The sequence below is a fragment of the Gasterosteus aculeatus genome, chromosome 14, assembly GCF_964276395.1.
Source record: "Gasterosteus aculeatus chromosome 14, fGasAcu3.hap1.1, whole genome shotgun sequence".
NCBI lineage: Eukaryota > Metazoa > Chordata > Actinopteri > Perciformes > Gasterosteidae > Gasterosteus > Gasterosteus aculeatus.
In genome coordinates this window covers 5,056,839-5,082,691 of record NC_135702.1, presented here as the reverse complement: position 1 = coordinate 5,082,691, position 25,853 = coordinate 5,056,839, and the positions used below count along the sequence as shown (strand labels likewise).

The 25,853-nt window shown below is 42.5% G+C and overlaps 3 protein-coding genes and 1 non-coding gene across 9 annotated transcripts in view; 3 read left to right on the top strand and 1 right to left on the bottom strand.

Annotated features, from left to right (window-relative positions):
- Positions 1 to 2,117, bottom strand: part of LOC120831593 (putative E3 ubiquitin-protein ligase HERC1) — a 34,132-nt gene extending 32,015 nt beyond the window's left edge. For all 6 annotated transcript variants that reach the window (XM_040197132.2, XM_078088079.1, XM_078088078.1 and 3 more), the window contains exon 1: positions 1,981 to 2,117. The gene's annotated coding sequence lies outside the window, so the exon portion shown is untranslated. The remainder of the gene's footprint in view (positions 1 to 1,980) is intronic.
- Positions 2,118 to 3,587: 1,470 nt separating this feature from the next.
- Positions 3,588 to 7,698, top strand: LOC120817022 (uncharacterized). The gene is made up of 3 exons (XR_013452582.1): positions 3,588 to 3,681; positions 4,041 to 4,388; positions 4,550 to 7,698. It is a non-coding gene; the product is annotated as an uncharacterized LOC120817022 (transcript).
- Positions 7,699 to 8,296: 598 nt separating this feature from the next.
- On the top strand, positions 8,297 to 10,092 carry esm1 (endothelial cell-specific molecule 1). Its single transcript, XM_040197137.2, has 3 exons — positions 8,297 to 8,954; positions 9,331 to 9,474; positions 9,573 to 10,092. Exons 1-3 carry the CDS (start codon positions 8,444 to 8,446, stop codon positions 9,665 to 9,667), a joined length of 750 nt encoding a protein of 249 aa, XP_040053071.1. The 5' UTR covers positions 8,297 to 8,443; the 3' UTR covers positions 9,668 to 10,092.
- Positions 10,093 to 16,566: 6,474 nt separating this feature from the next.
- Positions 16,567 to 25,853, top strand: part of arhgap24 (Rho GTPase activating protein 24) — a 42,457-nt gene continuing 33,170 nt past the window's right edge. The window contains exons 1-2 of the mRNA XM_040196885.2: positions 16,567 to 17,097; positions 23,807 to 24,031. Coding sequence (XP_040052819.2) covers positions 23,822 to 24,031 — 210 coding nt within the window. The 5' untranslated portion in view covers positions 16,567 to 17,097; positions 23,807 to 23,821. The remainder of the gene's footprint in view (positions 17,098 to 23,806; positions 24,032 to 25,853) is intronic.

Below are 25,853 nucleotides of genomic sequence, written 5' to 3'. Positions count from 1 at the left end.
ATGCAAAGAAAACACCCGGCCTGTTCGTCTGCACTTCCTTTGTAATAAAATTAACAGCGAGTCTGCTGTTGCTCATGAGGAGAAAATCTACACATTCGGGAATAAAAATACAGATTACTGTTTTCCCATTTTCACAACAGATCATGTGATTGACCCACAGCAGTCATATCTTACAAGGTGATGTCATGGCCATATTGGTTGCATAACATTTCCATGGCATTATCCACATTTACTGTAGTAATTCTAAACTGGATAAAAGGTTAGATTTGGCAACCGTCCAATAATACTAGGATTATTATTTACACAATCACTGTGCCATTTGTTACAAACTCATTTCTATCATGTGCTCAAGATAATGGCATGTCGTTCCTTAGAAGCAACACGCAGGTTGAGGCTAAACGAACTGTTGGTTTGAGAAGTAAAACAATAGTTTAGTAACGATCGAGTAGACACGTGCAGGGAATAACAAATGCATGGACCAGTCTGAGCGAGAGAATGCTTGCTGCTGCTAAATATGCAAACATGCCACTATAGTCCACAGACATCTCGCTTGCCTTGCCGGAGGCCCGCGGGGCTATATGGTTTCCACTCTGGCCAAAAATAACAACCTGCATTGATATAGCAATGGACTCTCCGGGTCACGCAACCAGCAGCAGGCAACTAGCAGCAATGTAAAGTACAAACATCACTGAATACAAACTATCTGTAATGTGAGGGTGCGTACGTTAAGGACAACTTTTGAGTTTGTCTCGCTCTATTCCCCGCTGGACCTCACTTAGCTCGATTCAGATTTTTGTCAGTCCATCTGGAGCATTTACATTACACACAATCACACACAAAACATCTGATACGATTACATATTATAAATTGAGCAGTATTCTGAGAGTCCATCAATACCATTAAAAAAAATCAATACCAGTGATAAAATTGCAGTATTTGATTTATTACATATTGCCCATCCCTACAGAGGCGTGACAATTAATAGTACCGGTACTCAAAATGCTCCTAAGCATAACATATTGTACACAGTGGATGTTTTCCTTGTTGATGTATCTTTCCTATTCAAACGAATGCTTGAATATTGATATTAATTGTTTAATTTAAACAATTTCAAATTGAAATGAAATGAGACCGAGGAAAACTATTAATGAGAATAATAGTGTAGAATCTAGGAGAGAGGGAGAAGCTCAGCTATCTGTAGGACCTCCACCAGGAGCAGCTGGAGGTGATCCAGGGCGTTGAAAGTCACCCAGTACTAAGCTGGAGGAAGTTGCTGAGACAACGGTTTCTCTGTTGCCACGACAACCGCGACCGCAATTAGCAGTTAGCCAACGTAAAAACGAATTGCTGTTAACAAACCGTTGCTAACGTTAGCTTTGGATGGATTCACCACAACGCGAGCTAACATAATGTCCGACAGCAACTTCGCTATATAAAGATGCTGGAGGGGAAACACGCCGCCATGTGTCAGAAGTTCGGCATGGAATTGGGGCATTCGTGCTAATGGGGAATGCCAAAAAATATTATTTAGCTAATAAATGTAATGTTATAAACTAACGACGCGTGTTTCTTCTCCGGCGACAGTTAACGTTAGCTCCGTGTAACGTTACGTTTGGCTTCTAGGTTTCACCCACGTAGCTATAAAGAGCCCAGAATAAAATACGTGCATTTTTAAAACGCAGTCGCCCCGGTGTCATTGACATGAAACACCGGTAACATTTTTACTGCATCCGCGGCGCCAGCAGCTGAGCTAACGGTTGGCTGCAGTGCGGTTGCTAGTCTGGTCCATGGCTGTCAAAACCGACCAAGCCCCTCCGCTGGTCGGCTGACAGCTCCCCGAAACAACATACTCCCCCGGCTCGACAGCGTCGTGTTAAGATATTACCGTGTTTGCTATACAAATAAATTACACCACGAACAGGTAAGCCATGGCTGTGAAATAAAATAATAATAACTCCGCAGATAAGTGTTTTGCATTACCTGTCCCGTCCCGGTGAGGTCTCCCTCAGACGTGAATATCATATCAACCTTCTCCTGTTTCTTCTTCTTCTTCGTCTGCTTGAAGTCCGATCGCTGAGGGCAGCGCCGGAGTCGGATGGCGCCGACTTGTGTCTCGGAGAGGAACAACCGTCTCAAATATCACCGCCATTGTCGTCGTATTTTTATGAATATCATGTCTGTTAAAAAAATCATTAGGAGAAAATAAAACAACAAATTGGCATTTAAAATTGCCATTTTAAAAGTTGACATTAAAAAAAATTAAATAAAATGCTAAAAGAAATAAAGCTTCGGTGTTGTGCACCCTCAGAAAGGATGTGTTAAAATCATACACACTTCTTGTGTTAGTACTAATTCAACACACGTTGTGTTGAATTATCCATTGTTTGTGTTAAAATTACACAAATATTTCACAGGAGTCACTAACACATCATGTGTTAAATAATTGTTCAATTGAGTTGCGCGCTGCAACTGCTTTGCGTCACAAACACTACTCCACACTCCAGTCCAGCAGGTGGCGGTACTGCGCCAATAAGCTGGTTTGTCAACTGCCACTCGACAGAAGAAGTTGATGTACGTTCGTTCCTATGACTGACAGTGAATTGCTGAGTCAAGGAAAAACGAAGACGGCTAACGGTAAGTTAGTCAATACGATTAATGCTGTTGAAATGTGTTTGTGAAATGTAGAGAGTTTTCGAAAATGGAAAACCGTAATGACTTAACAAATAACTAACGTTAGTAAATAACTTTAGCGACAACATTAATGTTAAACGTCAATATATTGTTAATGCTATCTCCGTATTGGCGCTACGTTACTAGCTAACGTTAGCTAGTGTCCTGTGTTTCTGTTGCCTATGAAATATGGACTGAGCTGAAGTTATATTATTATATGGGTCTATATCGTATCTGATGCAGTTAACGTTGCGTGATGGATTCTGTCCAGAGTCAAAGTCGGCTCACGGCCCGCCAGCCAGCGTTCTTTTTAAATTAAATGTGATACTGAGCTAACGTTAAGTGCTGCTAATGCTAACACATTAATAGTTCAGTAATGTCGCCGACATATATTCAGTTACTCAAAAAGTTGACTTAACAAAAACAATGTTTCTGGTTTGACCGCTATATATATTTATGTATATACTGTTATGCGGGTTAGTGTTCTGTTTTCAAAAGAATTAATGTTAGCAGTCAAGTGCTATAGGCGGGAAAATGAATAGTTGAGGCGGTGTGGGGGAGGGGTAGTTCAGACTTTCAGGAGGGGGAGCGCCCTCCGAAACACTGGTATGTCCCATTTGTTTAAAAAAATACTATTTCTGTGCAAGGGGATTGTGAGTTTTTCCATTTTTATTGGAGATTATGAATATAGAGATCTTGCTTTATTACCAATTAAGTGATTGGTCACAATTAAAAACAGTAGTTCATACGTCTGAAATTGTGCAGGACATATTTAGGTTAACTAATGTGACTTGTTAAATCAGTTAATCACAGTGAAATCACTCATGAATGCATTGCAGCAAAAATATGTGTTCTCTATAAAAGCCTTGTATAGTTTTCTATTTTATTCTGGCCTTAATTCTACATTTTTCTTTCAGTTACCCTTCAAGTGCTGACAAACAGAATTTGGCTAAAAGCTTAACAGTCTTCCCATCACTGAAGATCAAGATCCAAGAAGAGAATGAAGGATTTGTAAGTATAAACTAGTCTGGTCTGACTGAGCAAATATAATGCAAAAGGTATTTTACTAACTTATTTGCCACCTAGTAAAAAGCCACTGTGTTTGAGATTTTGCACACCTTGGTGGCCTTGCACACCTTGGTTTTAGAGAGTGACTCAAATGTTTTTGATGCAACAGAATTTAGGATTTGATTAGGGTTACTAATTATTGGGTATTAAAACCCAATGATTAGTAAATTGGTATTGGGTAACAAATATATTGTCTGAAATATAAGTTCATATTAAGGCAAGAATAGCATGGGACTCTCATGAAGAATTGTGGAGTCATCCTTTTATTAAAAAAAAATCCCTTTTTATTTATCTGCATCCAGGAGCACTTTTATGACCCGGTGTCTCATTGTGGGTTCATCGAAATGAAACTGAGAAACCTACAGAGAACCCTCCATGATGATCAGCGACTGTATCGCAAGCGTGGCAGGTCTAGTAATCCCTCTGGAGTTAGTATAACACTGGAAGTGATTGCAAATGGGGAAGAAAAGTCCATCAAGGAGTGGATAACCTCTACCAAAAGGATGAGACCATCTCCTGAGAACATTGCATCTATCAAAATGGGCATGGAGAAAACCTACACCAACCGGAGACTCTGGATTACAAGCAAATCGCCAACCGTGGCTGAGGTTTTCCAGCAGTACCCTCGCTTTGTGGACATGCCATACTTGGTAAGTAATCAACATATTGGATTGCAGATGCACATCTAAACTGCCAACTGCTTGGCATACATATGCCAAGTTTAGCATTGGGATTCTGACATATATTCTGAATTTTGTGTATTTGATATCAGCCCTTAAGAGCCCTATTTGTTATACATGTTCTTTCCTAGACTGGAACAAGCATACCAAGCCTTCTAGCGGGATCTCCTGAGGAAGCAGTGGGAGTCCACCAGCCCAAGCTGGTGTGTTTAGGGCACCCCAGGACAGTTGCTCAGTACGTCATCATTGCAAAGAACGACAATGTCGCCATCCCCCTTCAAGACGAAGGTTTGACATGTGCCATTGACAAACTGTTCAAAGTTTTCTGGGTTTGCAACATGGCATATCCTGCCCAACTCGAATCAGTCTACAGTTTCCTTGAGTATGTTTATGACATGCCCATCTCAGGTGGGAAGAGATCTAAAGTTGTGGAACTTTTTGCAAAGCTCCAGGCATTATTGTTGTAAGTTGTACCACCATGTACAGTTGTCCCAAATGCAAGAAATCCATTTCGAAACAAGTCAGGACACTTATTAGACATCTTAGGCAAGTTCATGCAATTTCAGATGGACAGGATTATACAATTGTATGTAGTCAGAACCACTGTCAAAGAACTTACCATAACTTTAATTCTTATGCCAGACATCTAAACAGGGAACACACTCAGGTTGCAAACCCAGTAAATTTGGAACAAATGGTCAATTTTGGTAATGGGTCGGAAGATGTTTCTACGTCATGCTCCAACGCAATGGACACTCCACAAACAGATTCGGAAACTTCAATGGATTGTCATGTTTCAGACCATCGTGAGACTGCAGCTTCATTTGTTGCCAAAATGTACTGTGCATCAAATTCCACCCTAACCGATGTGCAAAAAAGCATTGCTTGCACTAAAGAGCTACTGGACAAGACATTGGACGATTTAAAGGATAAAACTGCATCTGTAATTGATAGTTACTCTTTGTCAAATGATGACGCTGTCAAATCTTTAATGCAGGATTTTGAAAATGCACGAAACATGTTTTCCGAGGTGGATACTCCCTACAAAATGTGCAAATATTTTTCTGAAAAACACTCTCTTGTGAAGCCCACAGAAATTTTCTTAGGGTACAGAGGCGACACGGCAAGAAAGCAGGGGAAATTAACTCAAGTACTGGCTGCAGACACTTGCCAGTATATCTCCATTATTGACACCATAAAGTTTCTCTTTAAAAGTGAAAAGATGCAGAGACTCTCTCAGCAATCTAAAAAAGGTGTTGATGGTAAAATGCATGATTATTGTGATGGCACACAGTTTGCACATCATGCATTATACAATAGATATCCTAATGCCCTACAAATCCAACTTTATTTTGATGACTTGGAAACGACTAATCCTTTAGGTTCAAAAACCAAAGTTCACAAAATGGGAGCAGTTTACTTTTGCTTGAGAAACTTGCCCGTGCAATTCAACTCATCCCTTGCAAACATTCACCTTTGTCTACTCTTCAATGCTATAGACAGAGAGGTATATGGCTTTGGCAAAATACTAGAGCCTTTGTTGGATGACATTCGATTTCTTGAAACAGAAGGGATAGAGGTTGAAATTGCAGGTAAAAGTTCTAGGCTCCATGGTACTATCTGCCTCTTAACTGCAGATAATCTTGCTTGCCATTCAATTGGAGGGTTTTTAGAAAGCTTTTCGGCCAACAAATTTTGCCATTTCTGTCTTACCAACAAACAAGCTGCCCAGAATGTGTTTGATGATGATCACCAGGAGTTTCGTAACAAAGTAAACTATAGAGAACATGTAATGATGAACAATCCAACCTTAACTGGAATCAAAGAGGATTCCTGTTTAAACTCGCTCAACTACTTTCATGTGACCGAAAACATTTGTGTAGACATAATGCATGATCTTTTGGAGGGTGTGGCTCTAGTTGAAGTGAAATTGATGTTAAAACATTTCATCTATTTTGAAAAGCTTTTCACCTTAGAGCAATTCAATGACAGACTTTTAAGCTTTGATTACGGTTTTGCAAATGAGAAAAACAAACCTAGTGTCATTCTTAATTTAAGAACATCAGAGAATCCCATAAAACAAACCGCCAGTCAGATGTGGTGCCTCTTACTATTTTTACCCTTTCTAATAGGAGACTTTATAAGTGAACATAATCAACATTGGAAATTGTTCCTTCTCCTTAGAGAAATTTGTAGCATTGCATTTGCCCCTGTTGTTAGCACAGGACTTTCTGTCTTTTTTAAGCAGTTGGTTATAGATCACCACAATTTGTTTAAAAGTCTTTATCCTGACAGGCCACTCATCCCAAAACATCATTTTATGACTCACTATTGGCGAATGATGATAAAGTTTGGCCCACTTTTAAAGTTATGGTGTATGAGATTTGAAAGTAAGCACGGTCCACTGAAAAGGCATGCCCATGTTGTGTGTAATTTCATAAATATTTCAAAAACGTTGGCTTATAAGACTCAAGTTCAAAGTATGTTCAATTGGAAATATAATGATCCACTAACAAAGATAATTACCGTCCCAAACGCTTTCCCAGTCATGGTTGGATCTTTGGAAAAAAGTGATTTGTTCATTGAAAATTTGAAAGAACTGGGATATGATGTCAGTACTTGCAGCACAATTCATGTGGCTACCTCTGTCTGTGTGCATGGTCAGATGTTTAGAACAGGTTCTGTACTTGCTTTAAACTGTGACTACAGAGGCGAGCGCCTTTTTGGAGAGATTGTACACCTGGTTCCCAATTGTGAAAAAGAAAGGGTACTCGTTTTTCTTAGGATTTTATCTGTGAAATACTTTGATAATCATTTGTATTCATATGTGGTGGAGCGGAATGAAGATTATGAAATGATTAGTCTAAATGATATAGCAGACATCAGACCACTAGACTTGCTGTCGTCTTACAGTGGAAACCAACTCCACCTAAATCCTAGATACAAATTGATTGCTTAAATACGCATTACTTAAGTGCAAGACCTATACAAAACCCACAACTCGTAACACCGCAAAAATGTGCATGCTGCTTTTCCTGTTTAGTGATACTGCAGATTTATGACGGTGTGGCCTGATCTTCCCTGCAGCGATCCTTTTCAGATTTCAGTTTCTGTAACTTCTTGTTCAGTGAGATTTTTTTTTCTCGATTCTTCAAATGAGTTGTTTAATTTTATGTATTTACGGCATTTTGTCTATAAAAATGTTAGTTTGCAGTGGTCATTTGGGAAAAACAAATGTTTTAATATGAAATTAATGAAATAAAATTGTGACCTAAATGTCTTAGTTGTTTATTGTGAGTGTTTTAGAGCATATTTACCATGAACAAATTGCATTTTAAGAATGCTTTTTAGAAAAAGTATAAATCTTATTTTTAACACATCTTTTGTGTTCAATTAACACATCTTTTGGGTTATTTTAACACATTGTTATGTTGAAATATAGAACACACAACGTGTGTTAAATGTTCTGACACACTGGCTGTGTTAAAAGCAACACAGAATGTGTTGTCCTTAACTAGACACACAGATGTGTTAAAAATTAACACATGATGTGTTATTTTTAACACATCTGTTTTGAGAGTGTGTTAAATAATAACATAATTAAGAGCTTTTTATTTTGTATTTTTAAGTTTAAACTTTAGACCAAGGTCATTCAAAAAAATCCTTATGAGAGCCTATACAATATGATTTATATTGTCATATAATAATGTCAATATTATTTCTAATATGTTGTGACCTAACTTCAGAAGTTATTCAAATTGAGCCAGACACTTCTGCGGTGGCGGGGGTTGTGTGTGTGTGTGTGTGTGTGTGTGTGTGTGTGTGTGTGTGTGTGTGTGTGTGTGTGTGTGTGTGTGAAAGACCAAACATAATTCGTGACATCAGGTCACACGCATTTCAATTCCTGGATGGCGGTCCTGAGTTAATCCCACTTCCAAACCGGATTTCCAAAACAAGGGGGCTGACTGGCGAAAAAAAAAAGGACGACAACACCGGAATGAGGAAATTGACGAGGGGGCAAAGCCATGTGCAAAACAAAGTTGCTCATCGCTGATAACCACACACGACCCGAAGCACCAGAGGGTCACTCCACTCCAGTCTTCCAGTGGCGTTCCGCTTCTCCGTCCTCTGCGTCCCAAAACAGACCGCCGCCGGCCGGCCGCCTCACTGCACCAGCCCTCCGCCCTCCTCCCGCACCTCAGCCCCCACTTCTCCCTGCATCCAGGGACATGTCTCTCCTCCTCATCACACTGCTGTCCTCGCTCATGCTGCGCGATGCCGCGGCTTGGGGCGCCAACGTCAAGTACGCGGTGAACTGCCCCGACCGATGCAGCGCGGAGCGGTGCGGCGCGACGCAGCGGTGCGCACGGACGGTGCTGGACGACTGCGGCTGTTGCCAGGTCTGCGCGGCCGGACGCGGGGAGCACTGCTACCGCACGGTGTCCGGGATGCACGGGGTGAAGTGCGGGCCGGGATTATTCTGCGAGTTCTACAAGGACGAGGACGATTACGGAGACGAATATGGGATCTGCAAAGGTTGGTGTGCGCTCGCGGTTCAACATGCACGCGTGACCAAGCGTGTTGTGTCTGTGCCTGCGTGCTGCGTTTTGATTACGCGATGCCTGCTGCACCCAATGCAGTATCCCAGCTTGTTATTTCAGTCGTTAGGGCTCATGTTTATTGAATTGTCACATGGAAGATTGACACATAGTTAATGTGAATATTTGCTTCAAATACAAATTGGACATTAAACTTGACATTTGAACAATCTTGCAGTTTAACCATTTGTCTGAATCACTCATCATTATTCTGACAGTGACTATGTACATTTAACCATGGAAAATGATCAACAACAACCCCTTTTGCAAGAAAAAGGTGAAGGAGTCTAAAGTGCTGTTTTCTGTGTTTGCAGACTGTCTGTATGGAACCTACGGGATGGAGTGCCGCAGGACATGCAACTGCAAAGGCGGCATATGTGACCGGGAGACGGGAGCTTGTCTCACCCTCAAATTCTTTGCCAAAATCGCCGGCAAACTCAAGACTGAGCCTCAAGAAGGTAAAAAAAAAAAAAAGAGAAGAAGATTGATCATCGTATCATTTGTGAAATTCAACATGAATTGGAAGAGTGATGGATCCTCTCGCTTGTCTTTTCAGGGGGGGACGTGGGCTCAGGAGAGGTCAGTACTGCCCAGGACACGGATCCCCACACGGACAGACCCACCGCTCCCAAGCGACTCAACCCTCGCTGACAAGTGCTGACAGGACTGAATCTATTCGGTGTACATGTAGCATTAACTTATAAATGAACTGAAAGATATATTTTATTATGTTAAACAATGAGAAACTTTTTTACAGCATTTGGAGGTTTGGTTTTGTTTGTTTGGTCCTCTTTTAAATCGAGCATCTTCTCTATGAAATGCACCAGACGGTTGTATGTTATTCTCTTTTTCTCTCTTCTTCCTTTGATTCTCAAGACTTTGTTCCCACGAGCTGCAGTGTAGACGTCGTTTAGTGTGCATATTGTTGAGAGAAAGAAGAGTTAAGTTTTATTTGAAGTTTTCCGTAATGATATCATATTTGTACTGGATCTATGAAAAGTGGATGTTGGAATTATCATGTATGTGACACCAGCCAATGTAAAGACAGCCCAATTAAACCAAAGTTATGACACATGTTTAATGTTGTTTCATTGTCCGATAATCGAGGATCTTTTTTGCATTATTTGTTAGTTATATCCAAGGGATGGGCAGTTAGCAGGATTTCATCACAATAAGAAGTTGGAATTGAAGCCAAGATTCTTTGCTATAAATTGCTTTTCCAGATACTATTATGAACGCCGCGGAGTCCGATGCGTAACTTAGTAACTCTCCCGTCTCTACAGAGGACATTCATTAAAGAAATGCTCGTATGAATTCAGAGAATGAAGGTTGGGGAAACTGTTAAGTCCAAACAGGAAGATCATGTTGTATTAAGCTGCATGTTTTGTGTCCGTCTCATAACATCTTGGGACCATGTTGGAATTATTGTTCTCGCTTGAATATCTACGCTGCTATTATGAATAAATAATAAAAAAATCAAATCAAATCTTTACGTAAAGTGACTTTACGTAAAAATAGTGCAGGATCTAAGAAAAATGAATTAAAAAAAGAAAAAGACTTGTTACAAAATACTTTTCCCAGAAACTGAAGCAAACTAAATTCTGATTAGGATTTCTGTGGGCGAAAAGGAGAAGACATTAATAACCTCAACAGAAGCGTCTGGATAGAAATATGTCTTCTGAGTGGAAGGAGTTCTTATTTCCCACGATGATGATGTGAAGTGGCACTATAGGAGCAGAGGACTTATCAGGCGCGCTGGACTCTCAGGACTTGGAACGATCTACTTACTCTATTTCCACGAATAGCCGAATATTCTTTGGTCCCACGCAGAAAACATTTGTCAGTCGAGGAAAAATAGCGCAAGAAGAAACAAGGATCAAAGTCTGGGTTTACCGGGTTTATTTGCTTTACGAAAGATCCCAGACGGGAGAGAATTTGGGAGAGTTTAACATCCAATGAAATGTTTTAACTCAGCTTTGCCTTCATAGCTGCATGAAAACACATGAATAAAAAATATCCACACTTTGAGTCATTGTTCAAGGTCTTTCTGGAGAAAAGCACATTTTTACATTTCCTCCCTGAAGGGAAACATTCATAAAAGTTGTGATTTGTCTCTCAGCCTCCGCTGAGACATCCGACCACAGATTAATCCAATGATACGTTGTGATCTTTAGAAATACATGATGTGTGTTTATGAAGCATTTTGTAACGGGACTCAACAAAGTCGTATTGCAGTCTTTAAAAAATGCACTGTGATAAATGCAGTAAATGATTTGATTAAATATTAACCTTTGTCATTTCCTCCTTCCAAACGTTTTCTATGATCAAACACAATATGCAGCTCTTGAACGGAGGTCAATGTATTTTCTCCCTATTTAACCACCGCCACACAGAATCAAAGTGCGTAAAATCCAAATCATATCATTCAACATTCTGTCGGGATTCTGCCCCAGCTAAAAATATCCTTATTAGCCTCACCTCTGACTCTCACCAAAATGTTTTCCAGTATTCAGCTTGTTTATTTCCTGTGCTTCCTGACACCTGTGAAAATGTCCCTTCTTCCTGTTGTTGTTGTTGTGTCTGCCCAGGACAGGAATTTAAAAGCAAGGTTTTTTTTGTCTCAAAAAAGCAACAAAGGCCCCGTCCTCTTGTCGAGAGATGGACGAGGACACCTTCCATCCTTTTTATTTAACTTATATTAATATTATAATATTCAAATGAAAACTCAACAACTAAATACCAAAATACCAATCAACAAACAAGCTCTGAATCTACGTCTGATGACTTTGAGTAACTTTTATTTCACTACTATTATCCATTGTGTTATTTTTGTACTGAATAAAGTGGCAAATGAGGGCATTTTTTTGTTTATGAAACACAAAATCTGTAGGTTTGCATCAAACTTTAAGTGAATGTTCCCTTTCCTTCTTCTAATTTTTTCTCAAGTTTCATTTGAACCATTATGAATTCAAACCTGATCATTTTTTTAGGATAATATATCGTAGAATTTAAAGGGTTTTTGAAGTTTTCTGAAATTCATCTCCTCAATCCAAGCAAGAGGTGACGCACACACACACACACACACACACAGGGATGCAGGCAGGTATGGGAGCAGTGTGTGTCCGGAGTATTCAGTACGTTCCTCTCGTTCCCCTGAGAACGGACAGGCAGAGGCCTCGCAAAGCAAACAAAGGACCCTGCAAAATAACAGGAAAGCGTTGGTGAGAAATACCCTTTATCTGACTCCCCGAACACGTCACTGCCGCCTCTGCAGAAACAAAGGTGCGTGAACGGAGTAGTAAATAACACTGATTCACTGCAAATAGATGTTCTGTTGTTTACAGCTGGCTTGTTTGTTGTAGCTGTGGGCTGACGCGGCCCAGCGGAGAGACACGTAGGCCACCGCGAGCCGGGAAACGAGGCGGCGGGATGGATGACGGCGAACGTCCAAACCGAGGGCCCGTGAAATGTGACGAGGAGCGCAGTTGAAAATGCGAGGCAGTCCGATTTATGAACTCCTTGACTCCTTCTTCCCTCACTCCTTCGTTTAAGAGGTTCTCAGGAACGACACGAGTCTGGAGCCTCGACCTCGGCGACCTGACCTCTGACCCCTGGAGGGTTGGTCTTGTTTCTTGTCAGTGAGGATGTTCATTATCGCACATTGCAATCAGCAAAAAAAAAATGTATCCGTAACCGTCAGATGTGTCAAAGTGTCTAGAGAGCTTTAAAAAAAAATCCTCTTTACGATGTTTGTGTTACTTCCTGCACCATAAATAGCATAATTAATTTTCTTTTAACCACTTCCTGCTATTTTTTACTACAAAATACTAGTGTACAAACATGCCATGTGGTCATATCCACACAAAGCATATGGTTACTTACTGACGTTTAGAAGGTAGTTATATTTAATTCTTTACCAAAAGCTGTGAAGTGACAAAGTATTTCCGACCAGAACAGTTTTTTTTTTTTGCTGGCCTGTTGTGCTGTAACACATGGACCTCTGGTGGCTCTTTGAAGGTGTTGGATCAAACAGTTATTTTGCCAAATGTTGCAGTACGAGTTTTTATTACTGCCAAAATGTCTCGCACAATAATATAAATGAAACAGATTATTAAATATATGAGTATTATTGTGTGTGTGGAGTTCAAGTTTAAGATAAACAGTTACAAATGAGCTTGTTTAAATCCCCAATCCAGAGGTTTAAGGACTCGCCGCTAGAGGGCGGCGTTGTTTTGGGAAAGAGAAAGAGATGCTCTTCTGTGTGGAGAAAAACTGAGCGACTGAAGAAAAGATCGAACGTATAAACGTGACTGTTGCAGAGGTAAATGACAAAAGTAAGTGAGGGTTTCAAACTACGCCAACAAGCTCATGCACCAGACGTTTGCAGTTGACATAATTCAGTGTAAACAGCACTCTTCAGGATGAAGGGCAGTGACTTTGCATTGACTTTTCAAAACAACAGTCAGCAAGTCCAGTGAAGAAGCCGCAACACATTTTCTGTCTCACTCGAGGTCAGGACACAGAATGGAACCGGCAGTGACGAGCGAGAAATAATGTGCTGTGGAAGCTTGACCTTCGTCTGGAGGAGCGACAAAGCGTGCTCCCCACACAGCCGTACCATTAACAATCTTCCTCATGACCTCTCACTCCTTATGTAAACCTTTACAGCTGTCTTACCTTTGTCTTTCTAGCATTTAATGCCTTTAGATGAAACAAGGATTGCTGTGACACGAAAGGTGGCTTTCAGACTCAAAGCAGGTTGATGGTTCGTTGTGTCTTCTTTCATACCTTCATGGCTTGATGTTCTGACTAGAAGCCTTTTGGTCACCTTGTGGCTATTAAAACCTGCAACAATTGCTTTGTTCCACTTTCAGGCATCAGAAACGATTTGAAGTTGATTCTTCCAAACACGTTCAGCAAATATGTAGAAATTCATGTTCTATTCGTGTTTATGCCCACTGGATGATTGTAAATCAAAGATTCACTCTTCTGGCGCTTCCCACCAACTTGGTCGTCATCTGCCGGTCGCTAATTCTTTCCCTTTTGGTGTTCTCAAAGGTTTGTTGTTGAAGATAAATGTTTAGATGAAAGTATGGAGTTGCAGGCATTAAAATAAAATAAACAACGAGCTGAAAGATGCTAAAAACTATTTACAAGTAAGGAGCAGTGAGGAGGACCACGTATTAACACAGCCTCATTGGAAGCCCCAATGAGTTCCAGGAAAGGAGGAAGGCCGTTTGTCCGACTGCAGCCTCCAAAGACGTCGTCCCAGAAGTCACCAACTGCCCAAAACCTTTGTCTGCGAGGCCATGAGAACCGCAGACCCACAGAGAACATTTCAAGTCCCGGAGGCCTCCTCCAGTGAAGATCCATCCATTCTCATCTCATCGGCTGTGGCTATCGGATCGGGTCGAACCGCAGCGTCTCAGGGGACCGAATGCAGCCCCGGTTTGTTTACAGACGGCCCTCTTCTCACGTCACAAGGTCACGGCGTTTCATGTTCAGCATTCCACGTGCAGCAAATACAATAAAACACGCTGATGGATGCGTGAGGACAAATGGTCCAGAGCCCACTGTTATTTGTTCTCAGTATTTCATTTTAAGCTTTGTTCTGGCTAATGAGGCTTTTCACAGCTCCGAAGAAAACTCATCTTCTGTGTGGAGATTAAACGTTATTAGGAGGAATGAATTCTAGATTCTTTTTTCACTGTTGGTGGGGTTGCATATAAATCTATTTGCAAAGCTGCAAATAAAAACATGATTAAAAGATTTACTATTTTAACGAAGAAAAATAACAGAACTCTGAAGGAAAAGATGTTCTACCAGAGGCCGCTAATGCTACAGCTCAGTTCTTGGGGTCAAGTCCCTCCAAAAGTTCCCGAGGTAAATACGACAGTTCTAATACAAATTAGAACAGAAAAAAAAGCCAATATTCATCTTTAACAAAGCTCTTTTTCTTTTTTTTCTAGCCCTGTGCAGCTAAACAGCTGTATGCTTTTTGGAAGATGTTACAAAAAACATGTTGTTCCCAGATGTTTTGCTGTGGCTGCAAATGTGCAGTCACTGCTTAATGTACGATTCCGATCTCTTATTTCAGGAAGCTCTTGGTTCCCGGTGAAAACAAAAGCATGGAAAAGGTTATTGTGAGCCTTGTTCTGAAAAACGCCTCAGTATTAAGCTTTGGACAAATTAATGCACCCCTTCTGCCTCTTTGATCAATCATTTGACAAATGCAGATCCATCCAAGTATAATGTGGACCTCCCTCCTGCCTACAGATCAAACTGATCAATAAATTGTGCGCAGGAGGCAGAGCCAACCGCCTCAACACACCCAGCAGGGTTCATAGCACAATACACACATCACCCATCTCCAATTCCACGTCTACGCGAGTCTGTAAATAAGCTAAATCTCATCCCGGTGATTTGATTTCGAGGAAGTAATTATTGTTGACACATCAGCTACCTCCTACATAGATTGGAATTTCCCTCCCTTATTAGTGATTTTCCAGGAGCAGGTGCTTGTGGAAACACGGTTTCCTGAGGCTTCTGCATCTCTCTTGTGGTGACAATGTACCATTCGTGCTTCAGCATTTTATTGAAAGGAAATACTTTAGTTGTGAATACTCTGATTTGTAATGCATGTTTTTTCCTTTGTGTTTGATTTGTAGGTCTTCACTAAAACATAGAAAATACTCCCTTTCTTCCACTCTGTATCATATGAATTGAAGTCTTCCAAGTTCTTTCGTTCCTGCAACTTGATTTAGCTATATAATTATATGTAATTCCTCAATTTTCATTTGCATGCCAACCATGTGCTGGAATTTGGGAGAGGATAACATTTCTTCATTTTATTTTTTTCTCTCATCATAAATCGATGGTCTACACTCTGGTGATTAAGCCGGGGAGTTGGTGAGGAGCTTAATGATTGCATGATTGGACTCTGTAATGTTCCGCATATGCCACAAAGTATAAGCGGACGTCGCAATAATAATCCCCCACATTCATGAGTGTAAATTGTTTGATTACTCCATTTATTGTACACATATCACACATGATTAAATAAGGCTCTTCTCTAGAAAGAAAGCCCTGGAGGACTCTGGATTAGGAAGACATCCTAGACCAGTCCCTCGTAAACAAGATGCACTTTCCACTGGTGTGTGCACAGCTGGACTTGCACCAAAGTGTCATTAAATAAATGTTTGTGGAGCTGCAAGCAGGCAGCCATTTGTTTACGACATCTTTGAAACTAGGGCAGCTTTCTGTGTTTGTGTGCGGAATTACTCACCGGTGATTTGTGGGGAAACTCATGATTTATATTCCACATTGTGAATCGAGGGAAACTTTGGGGATTTCTTTTGGCTCTTAACATTTCGAGGAGAGTGGAAGCCAATGGGAGAGTTTGAAAAACTGCAGGTTGCTGGTGTGCAATCTGAAATATAAGAGAAAGTCAGAGGGGCCATTTAAAACATGCTCTCTCTCTCTCTCTCTCTCTCTCTCTCTCTCTCTCTCTCACAGACACACGCACGCATACTTCCCCTCCCTCTCTCCTTCCTCCTTCTCTCTGTAAGCAACACACTCAGTGTTCTCAGACAGACCAGGATGACTGAAGGAGGCTTTGCATAGGGTGCAGTGTTAGTGGAGAGCGAGCGAGTGTGTGCGTGTGTGTGTGCGTGCGTGTGTTTGTGCGCGTGTGTGAGTTTGCATGCGTGACTCCCGTCCCATCTGTGACTCTGCCGACCGACCTCGACAGCCATCCTGCTCCCAGCGGGGGGGGGGGGGGGGGGGGGAGAGACTTTCTCAGCATGCGGACAGTCTGAGGAGCAGCGAGAGGGGAAAGTTTATAACGGACTCGTCTGAGCCCACCGGATCCCCCTCTGCATCCGCCCTCCTCCCCCCTCCTCCCCCCCTGTGTGCCGGCGGGGAGGCGCAGCAGGGAGCAGCAGCTGAGCTGGAGTGCAACTTCGGCCGCCCGTGTCTCTTCCCAGGATCGATGTTGACCACCTGCCTCCGGATCGGGTACAATAGGTGTGCATCACCGCACGTCACGGCCGAGGAATTCAACAGGGCTGCGTGTTCAGAAGGTGAGTGTCTGTGGGGGGGCTTCGTCGTTTCGTCTTCGGCGCCGTCCTTCTCCGATGTCCCAATAACGCTCCCTTTGGCGCGTAAGAGGAGCGTGAAGATGCTGAAGGCAAAACGGTCTGACTTACTGGTCCAAAGAGGGGCTGATTGGCAGTTGAACTAATTAACGCCAATCCTATTCTGAGAAGGTTTAAATGGAGCTGAACTTCACATTGCATCGAGCACATAGCCGTGTTTGGTAGTTACTACTTACATTTTGGATGACGCTCTGGTAAGATACGTCTGTGCCTTTGGTCACACGCCTACATCCACAACGGGTCATTTGATGTGATGTTTGTCCGCTGTGTAGTGAAACAACTCATCCAGCTGTGTTGTACCTGTGATTGGAGTAGAGATGCACCCGGAGGAGATACACTATTTATAGATGTGTCACCTGGCCGGGCCGGCTGGGAATCTTAAGAAACAGTATTGGTAAAAAGACCCAATGCGACCATCTTTATTTAAAGCTTCATTGTTGGCCTGAAGGTCAATTTACTGCAAGTGACCATAGCAATAACTGTTTTTGGGGGAGGTTTTTGCCAAGTTCAGATTTAGAGCCCCTATTGTCTTTTTCTTTGTTACACCAGCATGTCGTCCAACTGCATAAGGGCCGAAACGACCAGGTGACGAATAGAATGGCACAAAGGACGGAAAGTACACCTCTGATTGAAAAAAAGGACGTTGCGAAAGCAAACAAGGCACGAGCCGAGGTAGAGGGGAAGATATGATGACCCCCCCCCCCCCCCCCCACCGAGTGCCGGGAATGTCTGCAGTGCACGAGCTGTGCTGCTGTAAAGACCCGGGGATCAGGTTCCCCGCGTCAGCTGCTGCACTCGACTGTTCCCCCGGTCTATCTGTGATATGTCTTTATTGAGACCGAGAGGAGGGGACGGAGACGAGGACCACTGAATCCGCAGCAGAGTCCAGATAAAGTCAGAGGAGTTTGATATTATACCAATCGAACTCTTCGCCAGAGTGAGTTATTGTGATAATGTCTTACTCCTTTAGTTCACAAAGATAATCTATAGTGAGCGGACATTCATAGTGAACGGAGGGCGAAATGCAGGAGCCGTTTTTTCCCCCAAACTGTAATAACAACAATGACATCGCTGGGGAAAACTACTGCAATCAATGAGTCATTTTCAGTTCGCCCTCTCACTCTGCGACCGAAGCATCTGGTATCAAATTTAGTCCAGTAGGATCACAGAAGACATGTGGAATGAGTCAGCGGCCGGCGCAAAGTCTTCAGCCTCGTCTCTCACTTTACCAGACACGCGGCGACACATGGCGAGGAGGAAAATGGGGAGGGAGGGAAGGGGGGGCGGCGATGCTATAGTGATGGGATAGCGAGCGTATAGTAGACTATAAACGTGGGGAGGGGAGGGGTGGCGTCTAAATCTGTGTGGAGACAAAATAAGACACTGACTCATCACATTGATTCATGCAGGGAAGTCTGGGAGTTACAACCGTTTGTTTCTTCTGCCGCCGCTTCTGTGTCTCATGGCGGGCTACCACGTGATGAAGGACGGCTTCTCAGATTATGACCTCACAAGCCTTTTCCTCTTTCACATCCTCTAAAATGACTGGCGCTCCAGAAAGCACAGGCAGAAACTTCCCCTCCCTCTTAGCTCGGAGTAGCAGCTTTGCTGGCAAAGGGTTATATTTGTCTTTAACACATGTGGGTCGCTGAGGCCCAACTGTGCAGACTTTGAGGGGCAATGTTGTTCAGGGTTATTAAAAGGGTCGACACCATTGGCTGGCCAACAGAAGTTCACGTTTCCTCTGTTGCGTGTTTTTATATTCATGCACGAATTAGAATCTGTCTATGAAGAAAACACCAACTTTGTCAAATTTGATGCAGATGAGCTTTGGAGAGATGGTCGCCAATGAGACAAATGGACAATTAGGCTGAATTTTTTTCATCAGACTTGATCAGAGTAACCGGTAGCAAGTTGTTGTCCCTCCGTCTTTGGACTTTTCGTGCTCAATCAACCTCTGCATCTGTCAGGTTAAAGTTGGCACAGGCTTTAGTGGCAAGCAGCTGCTGAACATGCAAACTGGAGAATGATGACGGGCAGATGGTAATCGCATTGTTTGCCACATAAATAGTCTGCTCTTCATCAGTGAATCTTTAAGCCTTCAGTCGGAAGACTTATTTTCCAGCACTTTGAACACTGATACCTTTAATCATGAACACACATTTCACATTACTCAGAGTTCTCATCAACAACATGTTTTGGACACCCTGCTGAGCCGCTCTTCCCCAAAGAGCGATCATGACTGAGCTCAACTATAAATCCCTACCTGTCATGTGTTGGATTCCGGCACATATTGAAGAGTCGTGCATGGGCCCCTCTGTAAGCTATAGAGGCCACAGGTAAACAAAACTCTGTCCATCGCCTCATGTTCAAAATGCTATATAAGAGTACGGAAGCTAGTCAGGCATGAATGTAAGCTCTCCATTAAAAAACAAGAAAAAAAGCTTTCTTCATTCACACGTCTTCCACGCGGATCATCAAGTGCATGTTTGAGACCCTCGATTAAGCTTCCGGATTACAGTGTTGAAACGAGTCAGCTGGGCGCATTTATCAGTCGGTCAGTCAGAGACAGTTTTGGCCTCTAGGGGGCGCTCTGCTGCGGCCGTTGCGACCGACCACTTCCGCCGCTGTCCGTGCCCGACACCACATTTGTTTTGCAGTGTGGGCTACGGTCCTTAAAGTCACAATTATGGGAACCGAATGCTCTGCTTCATGCAGGCCAAAACGTATGGTTTGGGAAACTGTTGTTTCCACCAAAATAATCTTCCCTGAAGCTCATTTCAAAGAGGTGTCAAACAGCAGTTTGCAGGCTTTCTGTGTGCTTCCAGCTTTAGTAATTTCCCATGTGTGGAAATAACACTTCTGATGCTGCCGAGTCTGCATTTCATAGATTTTTACAATGTTGTCGCACTTCTTCTTTAGACCTCTATAATTTTCATTTCTTCTTTGTTCAGGGATAATGTTACTCGTGGTGCAGCCAACGTATGGTGCTTCTGGCATCAATTACACATGAGACAAAAGACTTCAATGATGTGTAAAGGTTGCTTTCACGCTGAATTATCCTGAACCCTTTATTATGCCACATCACTCGTCAAAGCCCAGAGCCCCTTATTTTATCATGCATAGGTTCATCATCCAAAGTATCAGTTTACATAAATTGACTGTGTCGCATAAAACCATCCAAAAAGGATTTATCTTCAAATTCTGTGACTTCTTGGCTGTTATGAGAACAGCTTTCATCACTAAATCACTAACGTCCAGTAGTTGTATTTTATGGGTGCATATTTTCCAAGCAGCAACAAGGCGTCTCTGATCATGCGATGGCCTGATTAAGCAACCAATTCACCGATGGGCACAAACCGACAGAGAATACTAACACTGCTGGAACATTTTTTACTTTCCTTTTTTATTCCGCTGCCGAAAATGCTGCAAATGCTTTGCATCCTGCTTAGGAATGACAGCGGATGCATGCAACGAAGCCTTTGGGGGGCTGGTTCGTGACAATCTCGTTGTGTTTCCCTGCCGAGTGCGTATGTGCGTGAGGCTGAATGTGCTCCATGCTGTGCCGCTGTTGTGTCTTTTTTTGGTAGTGAAGGTCAGCGCGTACGGTTAAAGTTCTCAGACGTGCGGTGAAGATTATTCTGGTGTATTGTTGAAGTTAGGAAGCAGAATCGAGTGTTACGAGACAAGAGCAGATGGCAACGTAAAGCGTTAACTCATCACGCCGCCAGGGTCATTATTCTGCAGATACGACTTGATGTCATCAACAAACTCATAGAGGAACATTGGGCTTCATGTCAATCTCTAAACTGTGTTTTCTGCATCATAAAAATGCAAATAAAAATGCTTCTCGCTCGCTTTGTAGTTCAACTTACATGTGTGGGTATTTTTTAACGAGTATCTTTCTGCATCTCTGTTTAAATAGATTGCAATAAAAATCTTTTATCCGTCTTTAAAGTTATATGTCTTTGCTGTTATGATGGAGAAGTGTTAAATATGTGCTTATTTTGGAGACTGAGGCACAAGGAGAAGCTCACAATACCAGCCACGCACATACAATACACACACAGAGGTGCTTTACGGGGACACGGACTGCCCCTCTGGGAGGCTGTTTTCAACGCGCTGAATGGACAAAAAACCTTCTGGTAGTGATGTGTTCTTGCAGAGACTTTATACTTGCATCATAAATATGCTTACTACCATATCTGCAAAAGAATGGCAGCGTATGAAATTCAGCTTTGAAAAAAATAGACCAACTGACACGACTTCAGCCCTGGTTGGGTTGTTTCCTCACACTAATCAGGAACATTAATCTATAGGCAACTAACTAACTAGCTCATTGGGGGCCGGGGAGAGTGAATCAAACACTCTTTCTTGTTTTAAAGTATTCTTTACACCCAAGAGGTGAGCAGAATGGTGATGAAAGTAGTAACTTTCACTTTGGTAATGACGTTATTATAAAAACGGTATTATATTATGAAAGCACATTTCTTATAGAGGGTATCAGGCCTCAAAGGCATCAAACATTGCATTTCAAATATGTGAGAGTGTGAGTATTGTAAGTTTGAATGAGTAGATTTGAGGAGGTGTCGACCAAAGTGGTTAACTAAACCACTAATACCAACTTTATCGTAAAAAAGTATGATTTGTTTTTCCCCTGTTTGTCGTCTTCAAGTTTGAGAGCAGTTGCTTGTTCCACCATAGTTCATCTTTATATTGGTCATAAACTATACGATTAACTCAAGATTCATTACTTTATGGCTGTCGTTAACACATCGTTTTCTTATGATTCTGTTTCATGATATTTCTGCTTGAACTATTTGCTTGAAGTATTTTATTGGGAACATAAATTTAAAAGGAGTAACTTTCAAAAGGTCACAATTCATCATACCACGTGGACCATGCAACTTTTTGGCAATTTTTTTCTACCTCTCTGTTGATTTATAGATTTAAAGATAAGTATGCCTCCTATCCCTGTGTGGCGATTTATTACCACACGACTCACCCACCGCGTAATGTACATTTCAAATAGTGCTCCTACTCATTGCTGCCTCCGAGTCACATTCACAGTAAGCAACAGCTGAGTTATTTACCTTTTCACCTTGTGGCACCAGCGGCCGGTTTCAGCAGTGCTGTTAACGAGGCCCCGACCTGGAGGCAGGACATTATGAAGGAGCTCTGGCATCCCGTCAGCATATGTGCGATTCAACCCTACACTGTGATTTATGCCGCGTGTGTTAGTGTGTGCGCATCTGTGTGTGCAAAGGGCCAAGACAATGTGTCAATGTGTGGGAAGTAACGTTTTTCCCTCCAATATCAGTGCCGTTCTCACAAAATGAAGAGTTTCTCTGCAGCTCAGATCACAGCTCTCTTCTTTCCCTCACATATCCACCATTAGATAATGTAGCAAACTAGTAAGCGTGTCAGTGCTTGCACTCGCGTGCGGAACTTAGCTCACTTGGACCACGTGCACGGGACCGGAGAAAGTATTGAAATCACAACAGCAGCTGCACTGCTACCTGGGACACTGCTGCGCCGCTTCTGGTCCTCGTCTGGACCCGTAGGCTGTTTGGACCTCCACCAAGGCGAGCGCAGCCGGAGCCGCTGGCAACATGGCAACGCTCGACACTCGCAGCCGCAGTCCGTAGCAGTGAGAAGCATATGTCATGACGCGGAGCTTTAGAAATAATCGGCTGTGTGTGGAAACAATAAGCGCAGAGTGCGATTTACTGAACGCACGCGGTTGTTTGTGTGCACTTCATGCATGTGCATTGTATACCGACACGTGTGAAGGTTTCTACGTCCAGCCAAGGGTATTTGTTTATGAGTGCAGGCGTACAGTGACTTCGGGGGAGCAGGCAGGCCAGGTTGTTAAAAGGACCACCCTTTGCTTCAGAGGGTGAAGGAAGGTCACGGCCCGTGTGCTTTAACGGTTCATCACTTATTGCGATCATGGATATATTTTAGCCATCCTGTGCTGCGTGTTCGACTTTGACATTTCACATTGTCGACGCAGCAACAGTGGTCTTTTCATAACTTCTTTGAGCTACATGCTAATGAAAGCAGTCTTAATGTCTACCCGGTTTACCGTCTTAGTTATGCATGTTAGCATGTCAATAGAAAGAGTGTGATGGGTGTTTTAGTTGCTTAAACATACAACTATACACTTACTACACAGTGAGCCTCAAAATTCCGGAGTCATCACTTGAATATTGAGTTGAGTTCTGTTACGTTAAAACTTTTAAAGCAGTTAAAAAGAGTTTTGGCGTTCCAAGAAACTGAGAGAAGAAATGCGACACAGAGACTAGAAAGCCTGGCGGGCCAACAGCGTGTAGGTGGGTGACACAAGATTAAAGAGATTAGAGTTTGTGGTCTCGTTATCTGGTTTATGAATTCCTCCTCCCACACTTCCCCTTCTGCTCTCGTCCCCCTTGCACAAGTTCCAAAGCGCCCTGTGATCATTTCTCTTTTGAATATCTGCATTGAAGTGATGAAAAAGGGGCCTTTAATGAATGCTGCAGCATCCGTTCATTAAACATGCGTTTATCTTTTATTCACCCTCGGCCGCCGTGGAGCCTCTGCACACCCAAACAGATTTGAACTCCTTTTGCCCTTTTCTTTTGTCCCGTTGCAGATTAGCGTCCCTGCGATGGACGACCAGTGCGTGTCCCAAAGCGGTCCGCAGCGCAGTGGAGGTCACGCCGGCACGGAGACCCAGCGGCAGGGACGGCCCTGCGTCGTCAGGTGTGGGTGGCTCAAAAAGCAAGGGGGCTTTGTTAAGACGTGGCACAGCCGCTGGTTTGTTCTGCGAGGGGACCAGCTCCACTATTACAAAGACGAGGAGGAGACCAAGGTCTTGGTAAGGATCTGAACACACCGAAAGGCTAAACGCAACTTATTTGTGACGCATGCAACTAATTTCCATTGCTGCAGTGAAAGTTATTAGTTATTAAATGTCAAGTCCTTTAATCATGCAGGGACTTACATAATAGAGAGTCACATCTAGACAAAAAGGCCTTTGCCCAGTCACGGAGTGGATGTGAATAAATCTGTCTTCACGTTAATAAGCCTGACATTCACTAAAGGTTAGGAAGTCCAATAATTGGGCCAAAATCGAATCATTATTATAACTCCTGATACCTCTGGGACATTGTCCACACATCCGTTTGCGAATATGAAAGACAGAAATAAATGTTGTGACGTAATAGTTTGGCAGATAACGGAGTTTAACGGCTGACATTTCTGAGTCAAAAATATGTTTCAAACTTCCTGCCAGTCTAAAAAAAAACGCATCTCATCGTTAATATTGTGAGAGATTGGTTAAGTTCAGGCAACAAAACTACTTGGCTAGCGTGGTTTGCATTTAAAGAGTCGACTAGTATCAGGTGCAAGTAAACAGCTCGATGTCTCTGAAGTCGGCACACAAAGTTTCCCTGAGAGAAGGAGAGGAGACAAAGAGCGACACTGAGGCCGTCACTAACGTTACTGTAGCCGGGCAGCGTCCCCCACTGAGCATGTGCAGAGCGAACAAAGAGGCCGACGGACAAATGTCTCAGTCTCATTACAAAGAAAAATCACAAACATGCGGAAGAGAAGGAAAAAAATAGTAGGTCGAACAATGCTTTGGAAAAATTCTTTGGGTTCAGATTTTTTTGGGAAATCAAAAAATAAAATGGAAAAAAATTCAAGAAATATTAGATCAAAATTAGATCGTTTTGAAAGAAAAGTCTAAATATGTAAGGTTGAAATAAAAAAATAAAAAAAGTCTAAATATGTTACTGTATGACCTTTGTTTCAAATTTGTAAAAATCAACCTAATAGCTTTTGATAAATTAGCGGGTATTTCCTGATCGGTGGGCACTACTGAGTTATTTAGAGTGTTAGACTTTATTGCAATAACACCTTTTCAAAGAAGCCATTTGGACAAGTCATAGCAAAATAAACACAGGCGCAAATTGTCAAACTAATTATGGCCCCATTACAATTACCAAGTTGTTCCAGTGAGCCATCGTGTACAATACCAGAAACGCTGGCCAACGTAAAGGGATCAGGACCATAATTATTCTGATTAATTACACCTGTGTTTACGCTGCGATGACTCGTCAAAATGGCTGCTGAGAAAACAGAGGAGTTTTTTCCCCAAAACCTCCATTCTTTGTCTGCACAGAAAAAGAAAAAAACACCAAGGATCACAACCATTTGTACCACGTTCTCCTCCCAAAACAACATCCTCCGTTTCCAGAGGAATCTTGAACACTTGCGTGCGTTTAAAACGTCCTGCACATCTTTGTCTGGCCGAGTTCCCGGCACGCTCAGCTCAGCCAAACCCCAAAACACACCAGCGGCAGAAGTCTTGGGAGGTGAAAGATCCGGACCTGAAGGTGGGCCACTGGCCAGCTACACACCCCTCGCTGCTATTTCTGGGCAGCTCCGGTTAAAAACGGAAGCACCAACTTGCTTTGCCTTAGTTGTTGGTGCTTTGAATATTCTGAGGGAATGATGCAAATGCTTTGGAGCAGTTCATTATAATAATTTACACAGACAGACAAGCGACCTGTTTTCCTTTTAGAAGTTCTTGCCGTCTATATTTACCCACCCAGAAATACGAGTCACTGTGTCCCAACTTCAGTTATCCTTTCATATTTTGTCTGCGCTCTCCAACTTATGAAACAAAGCCAACG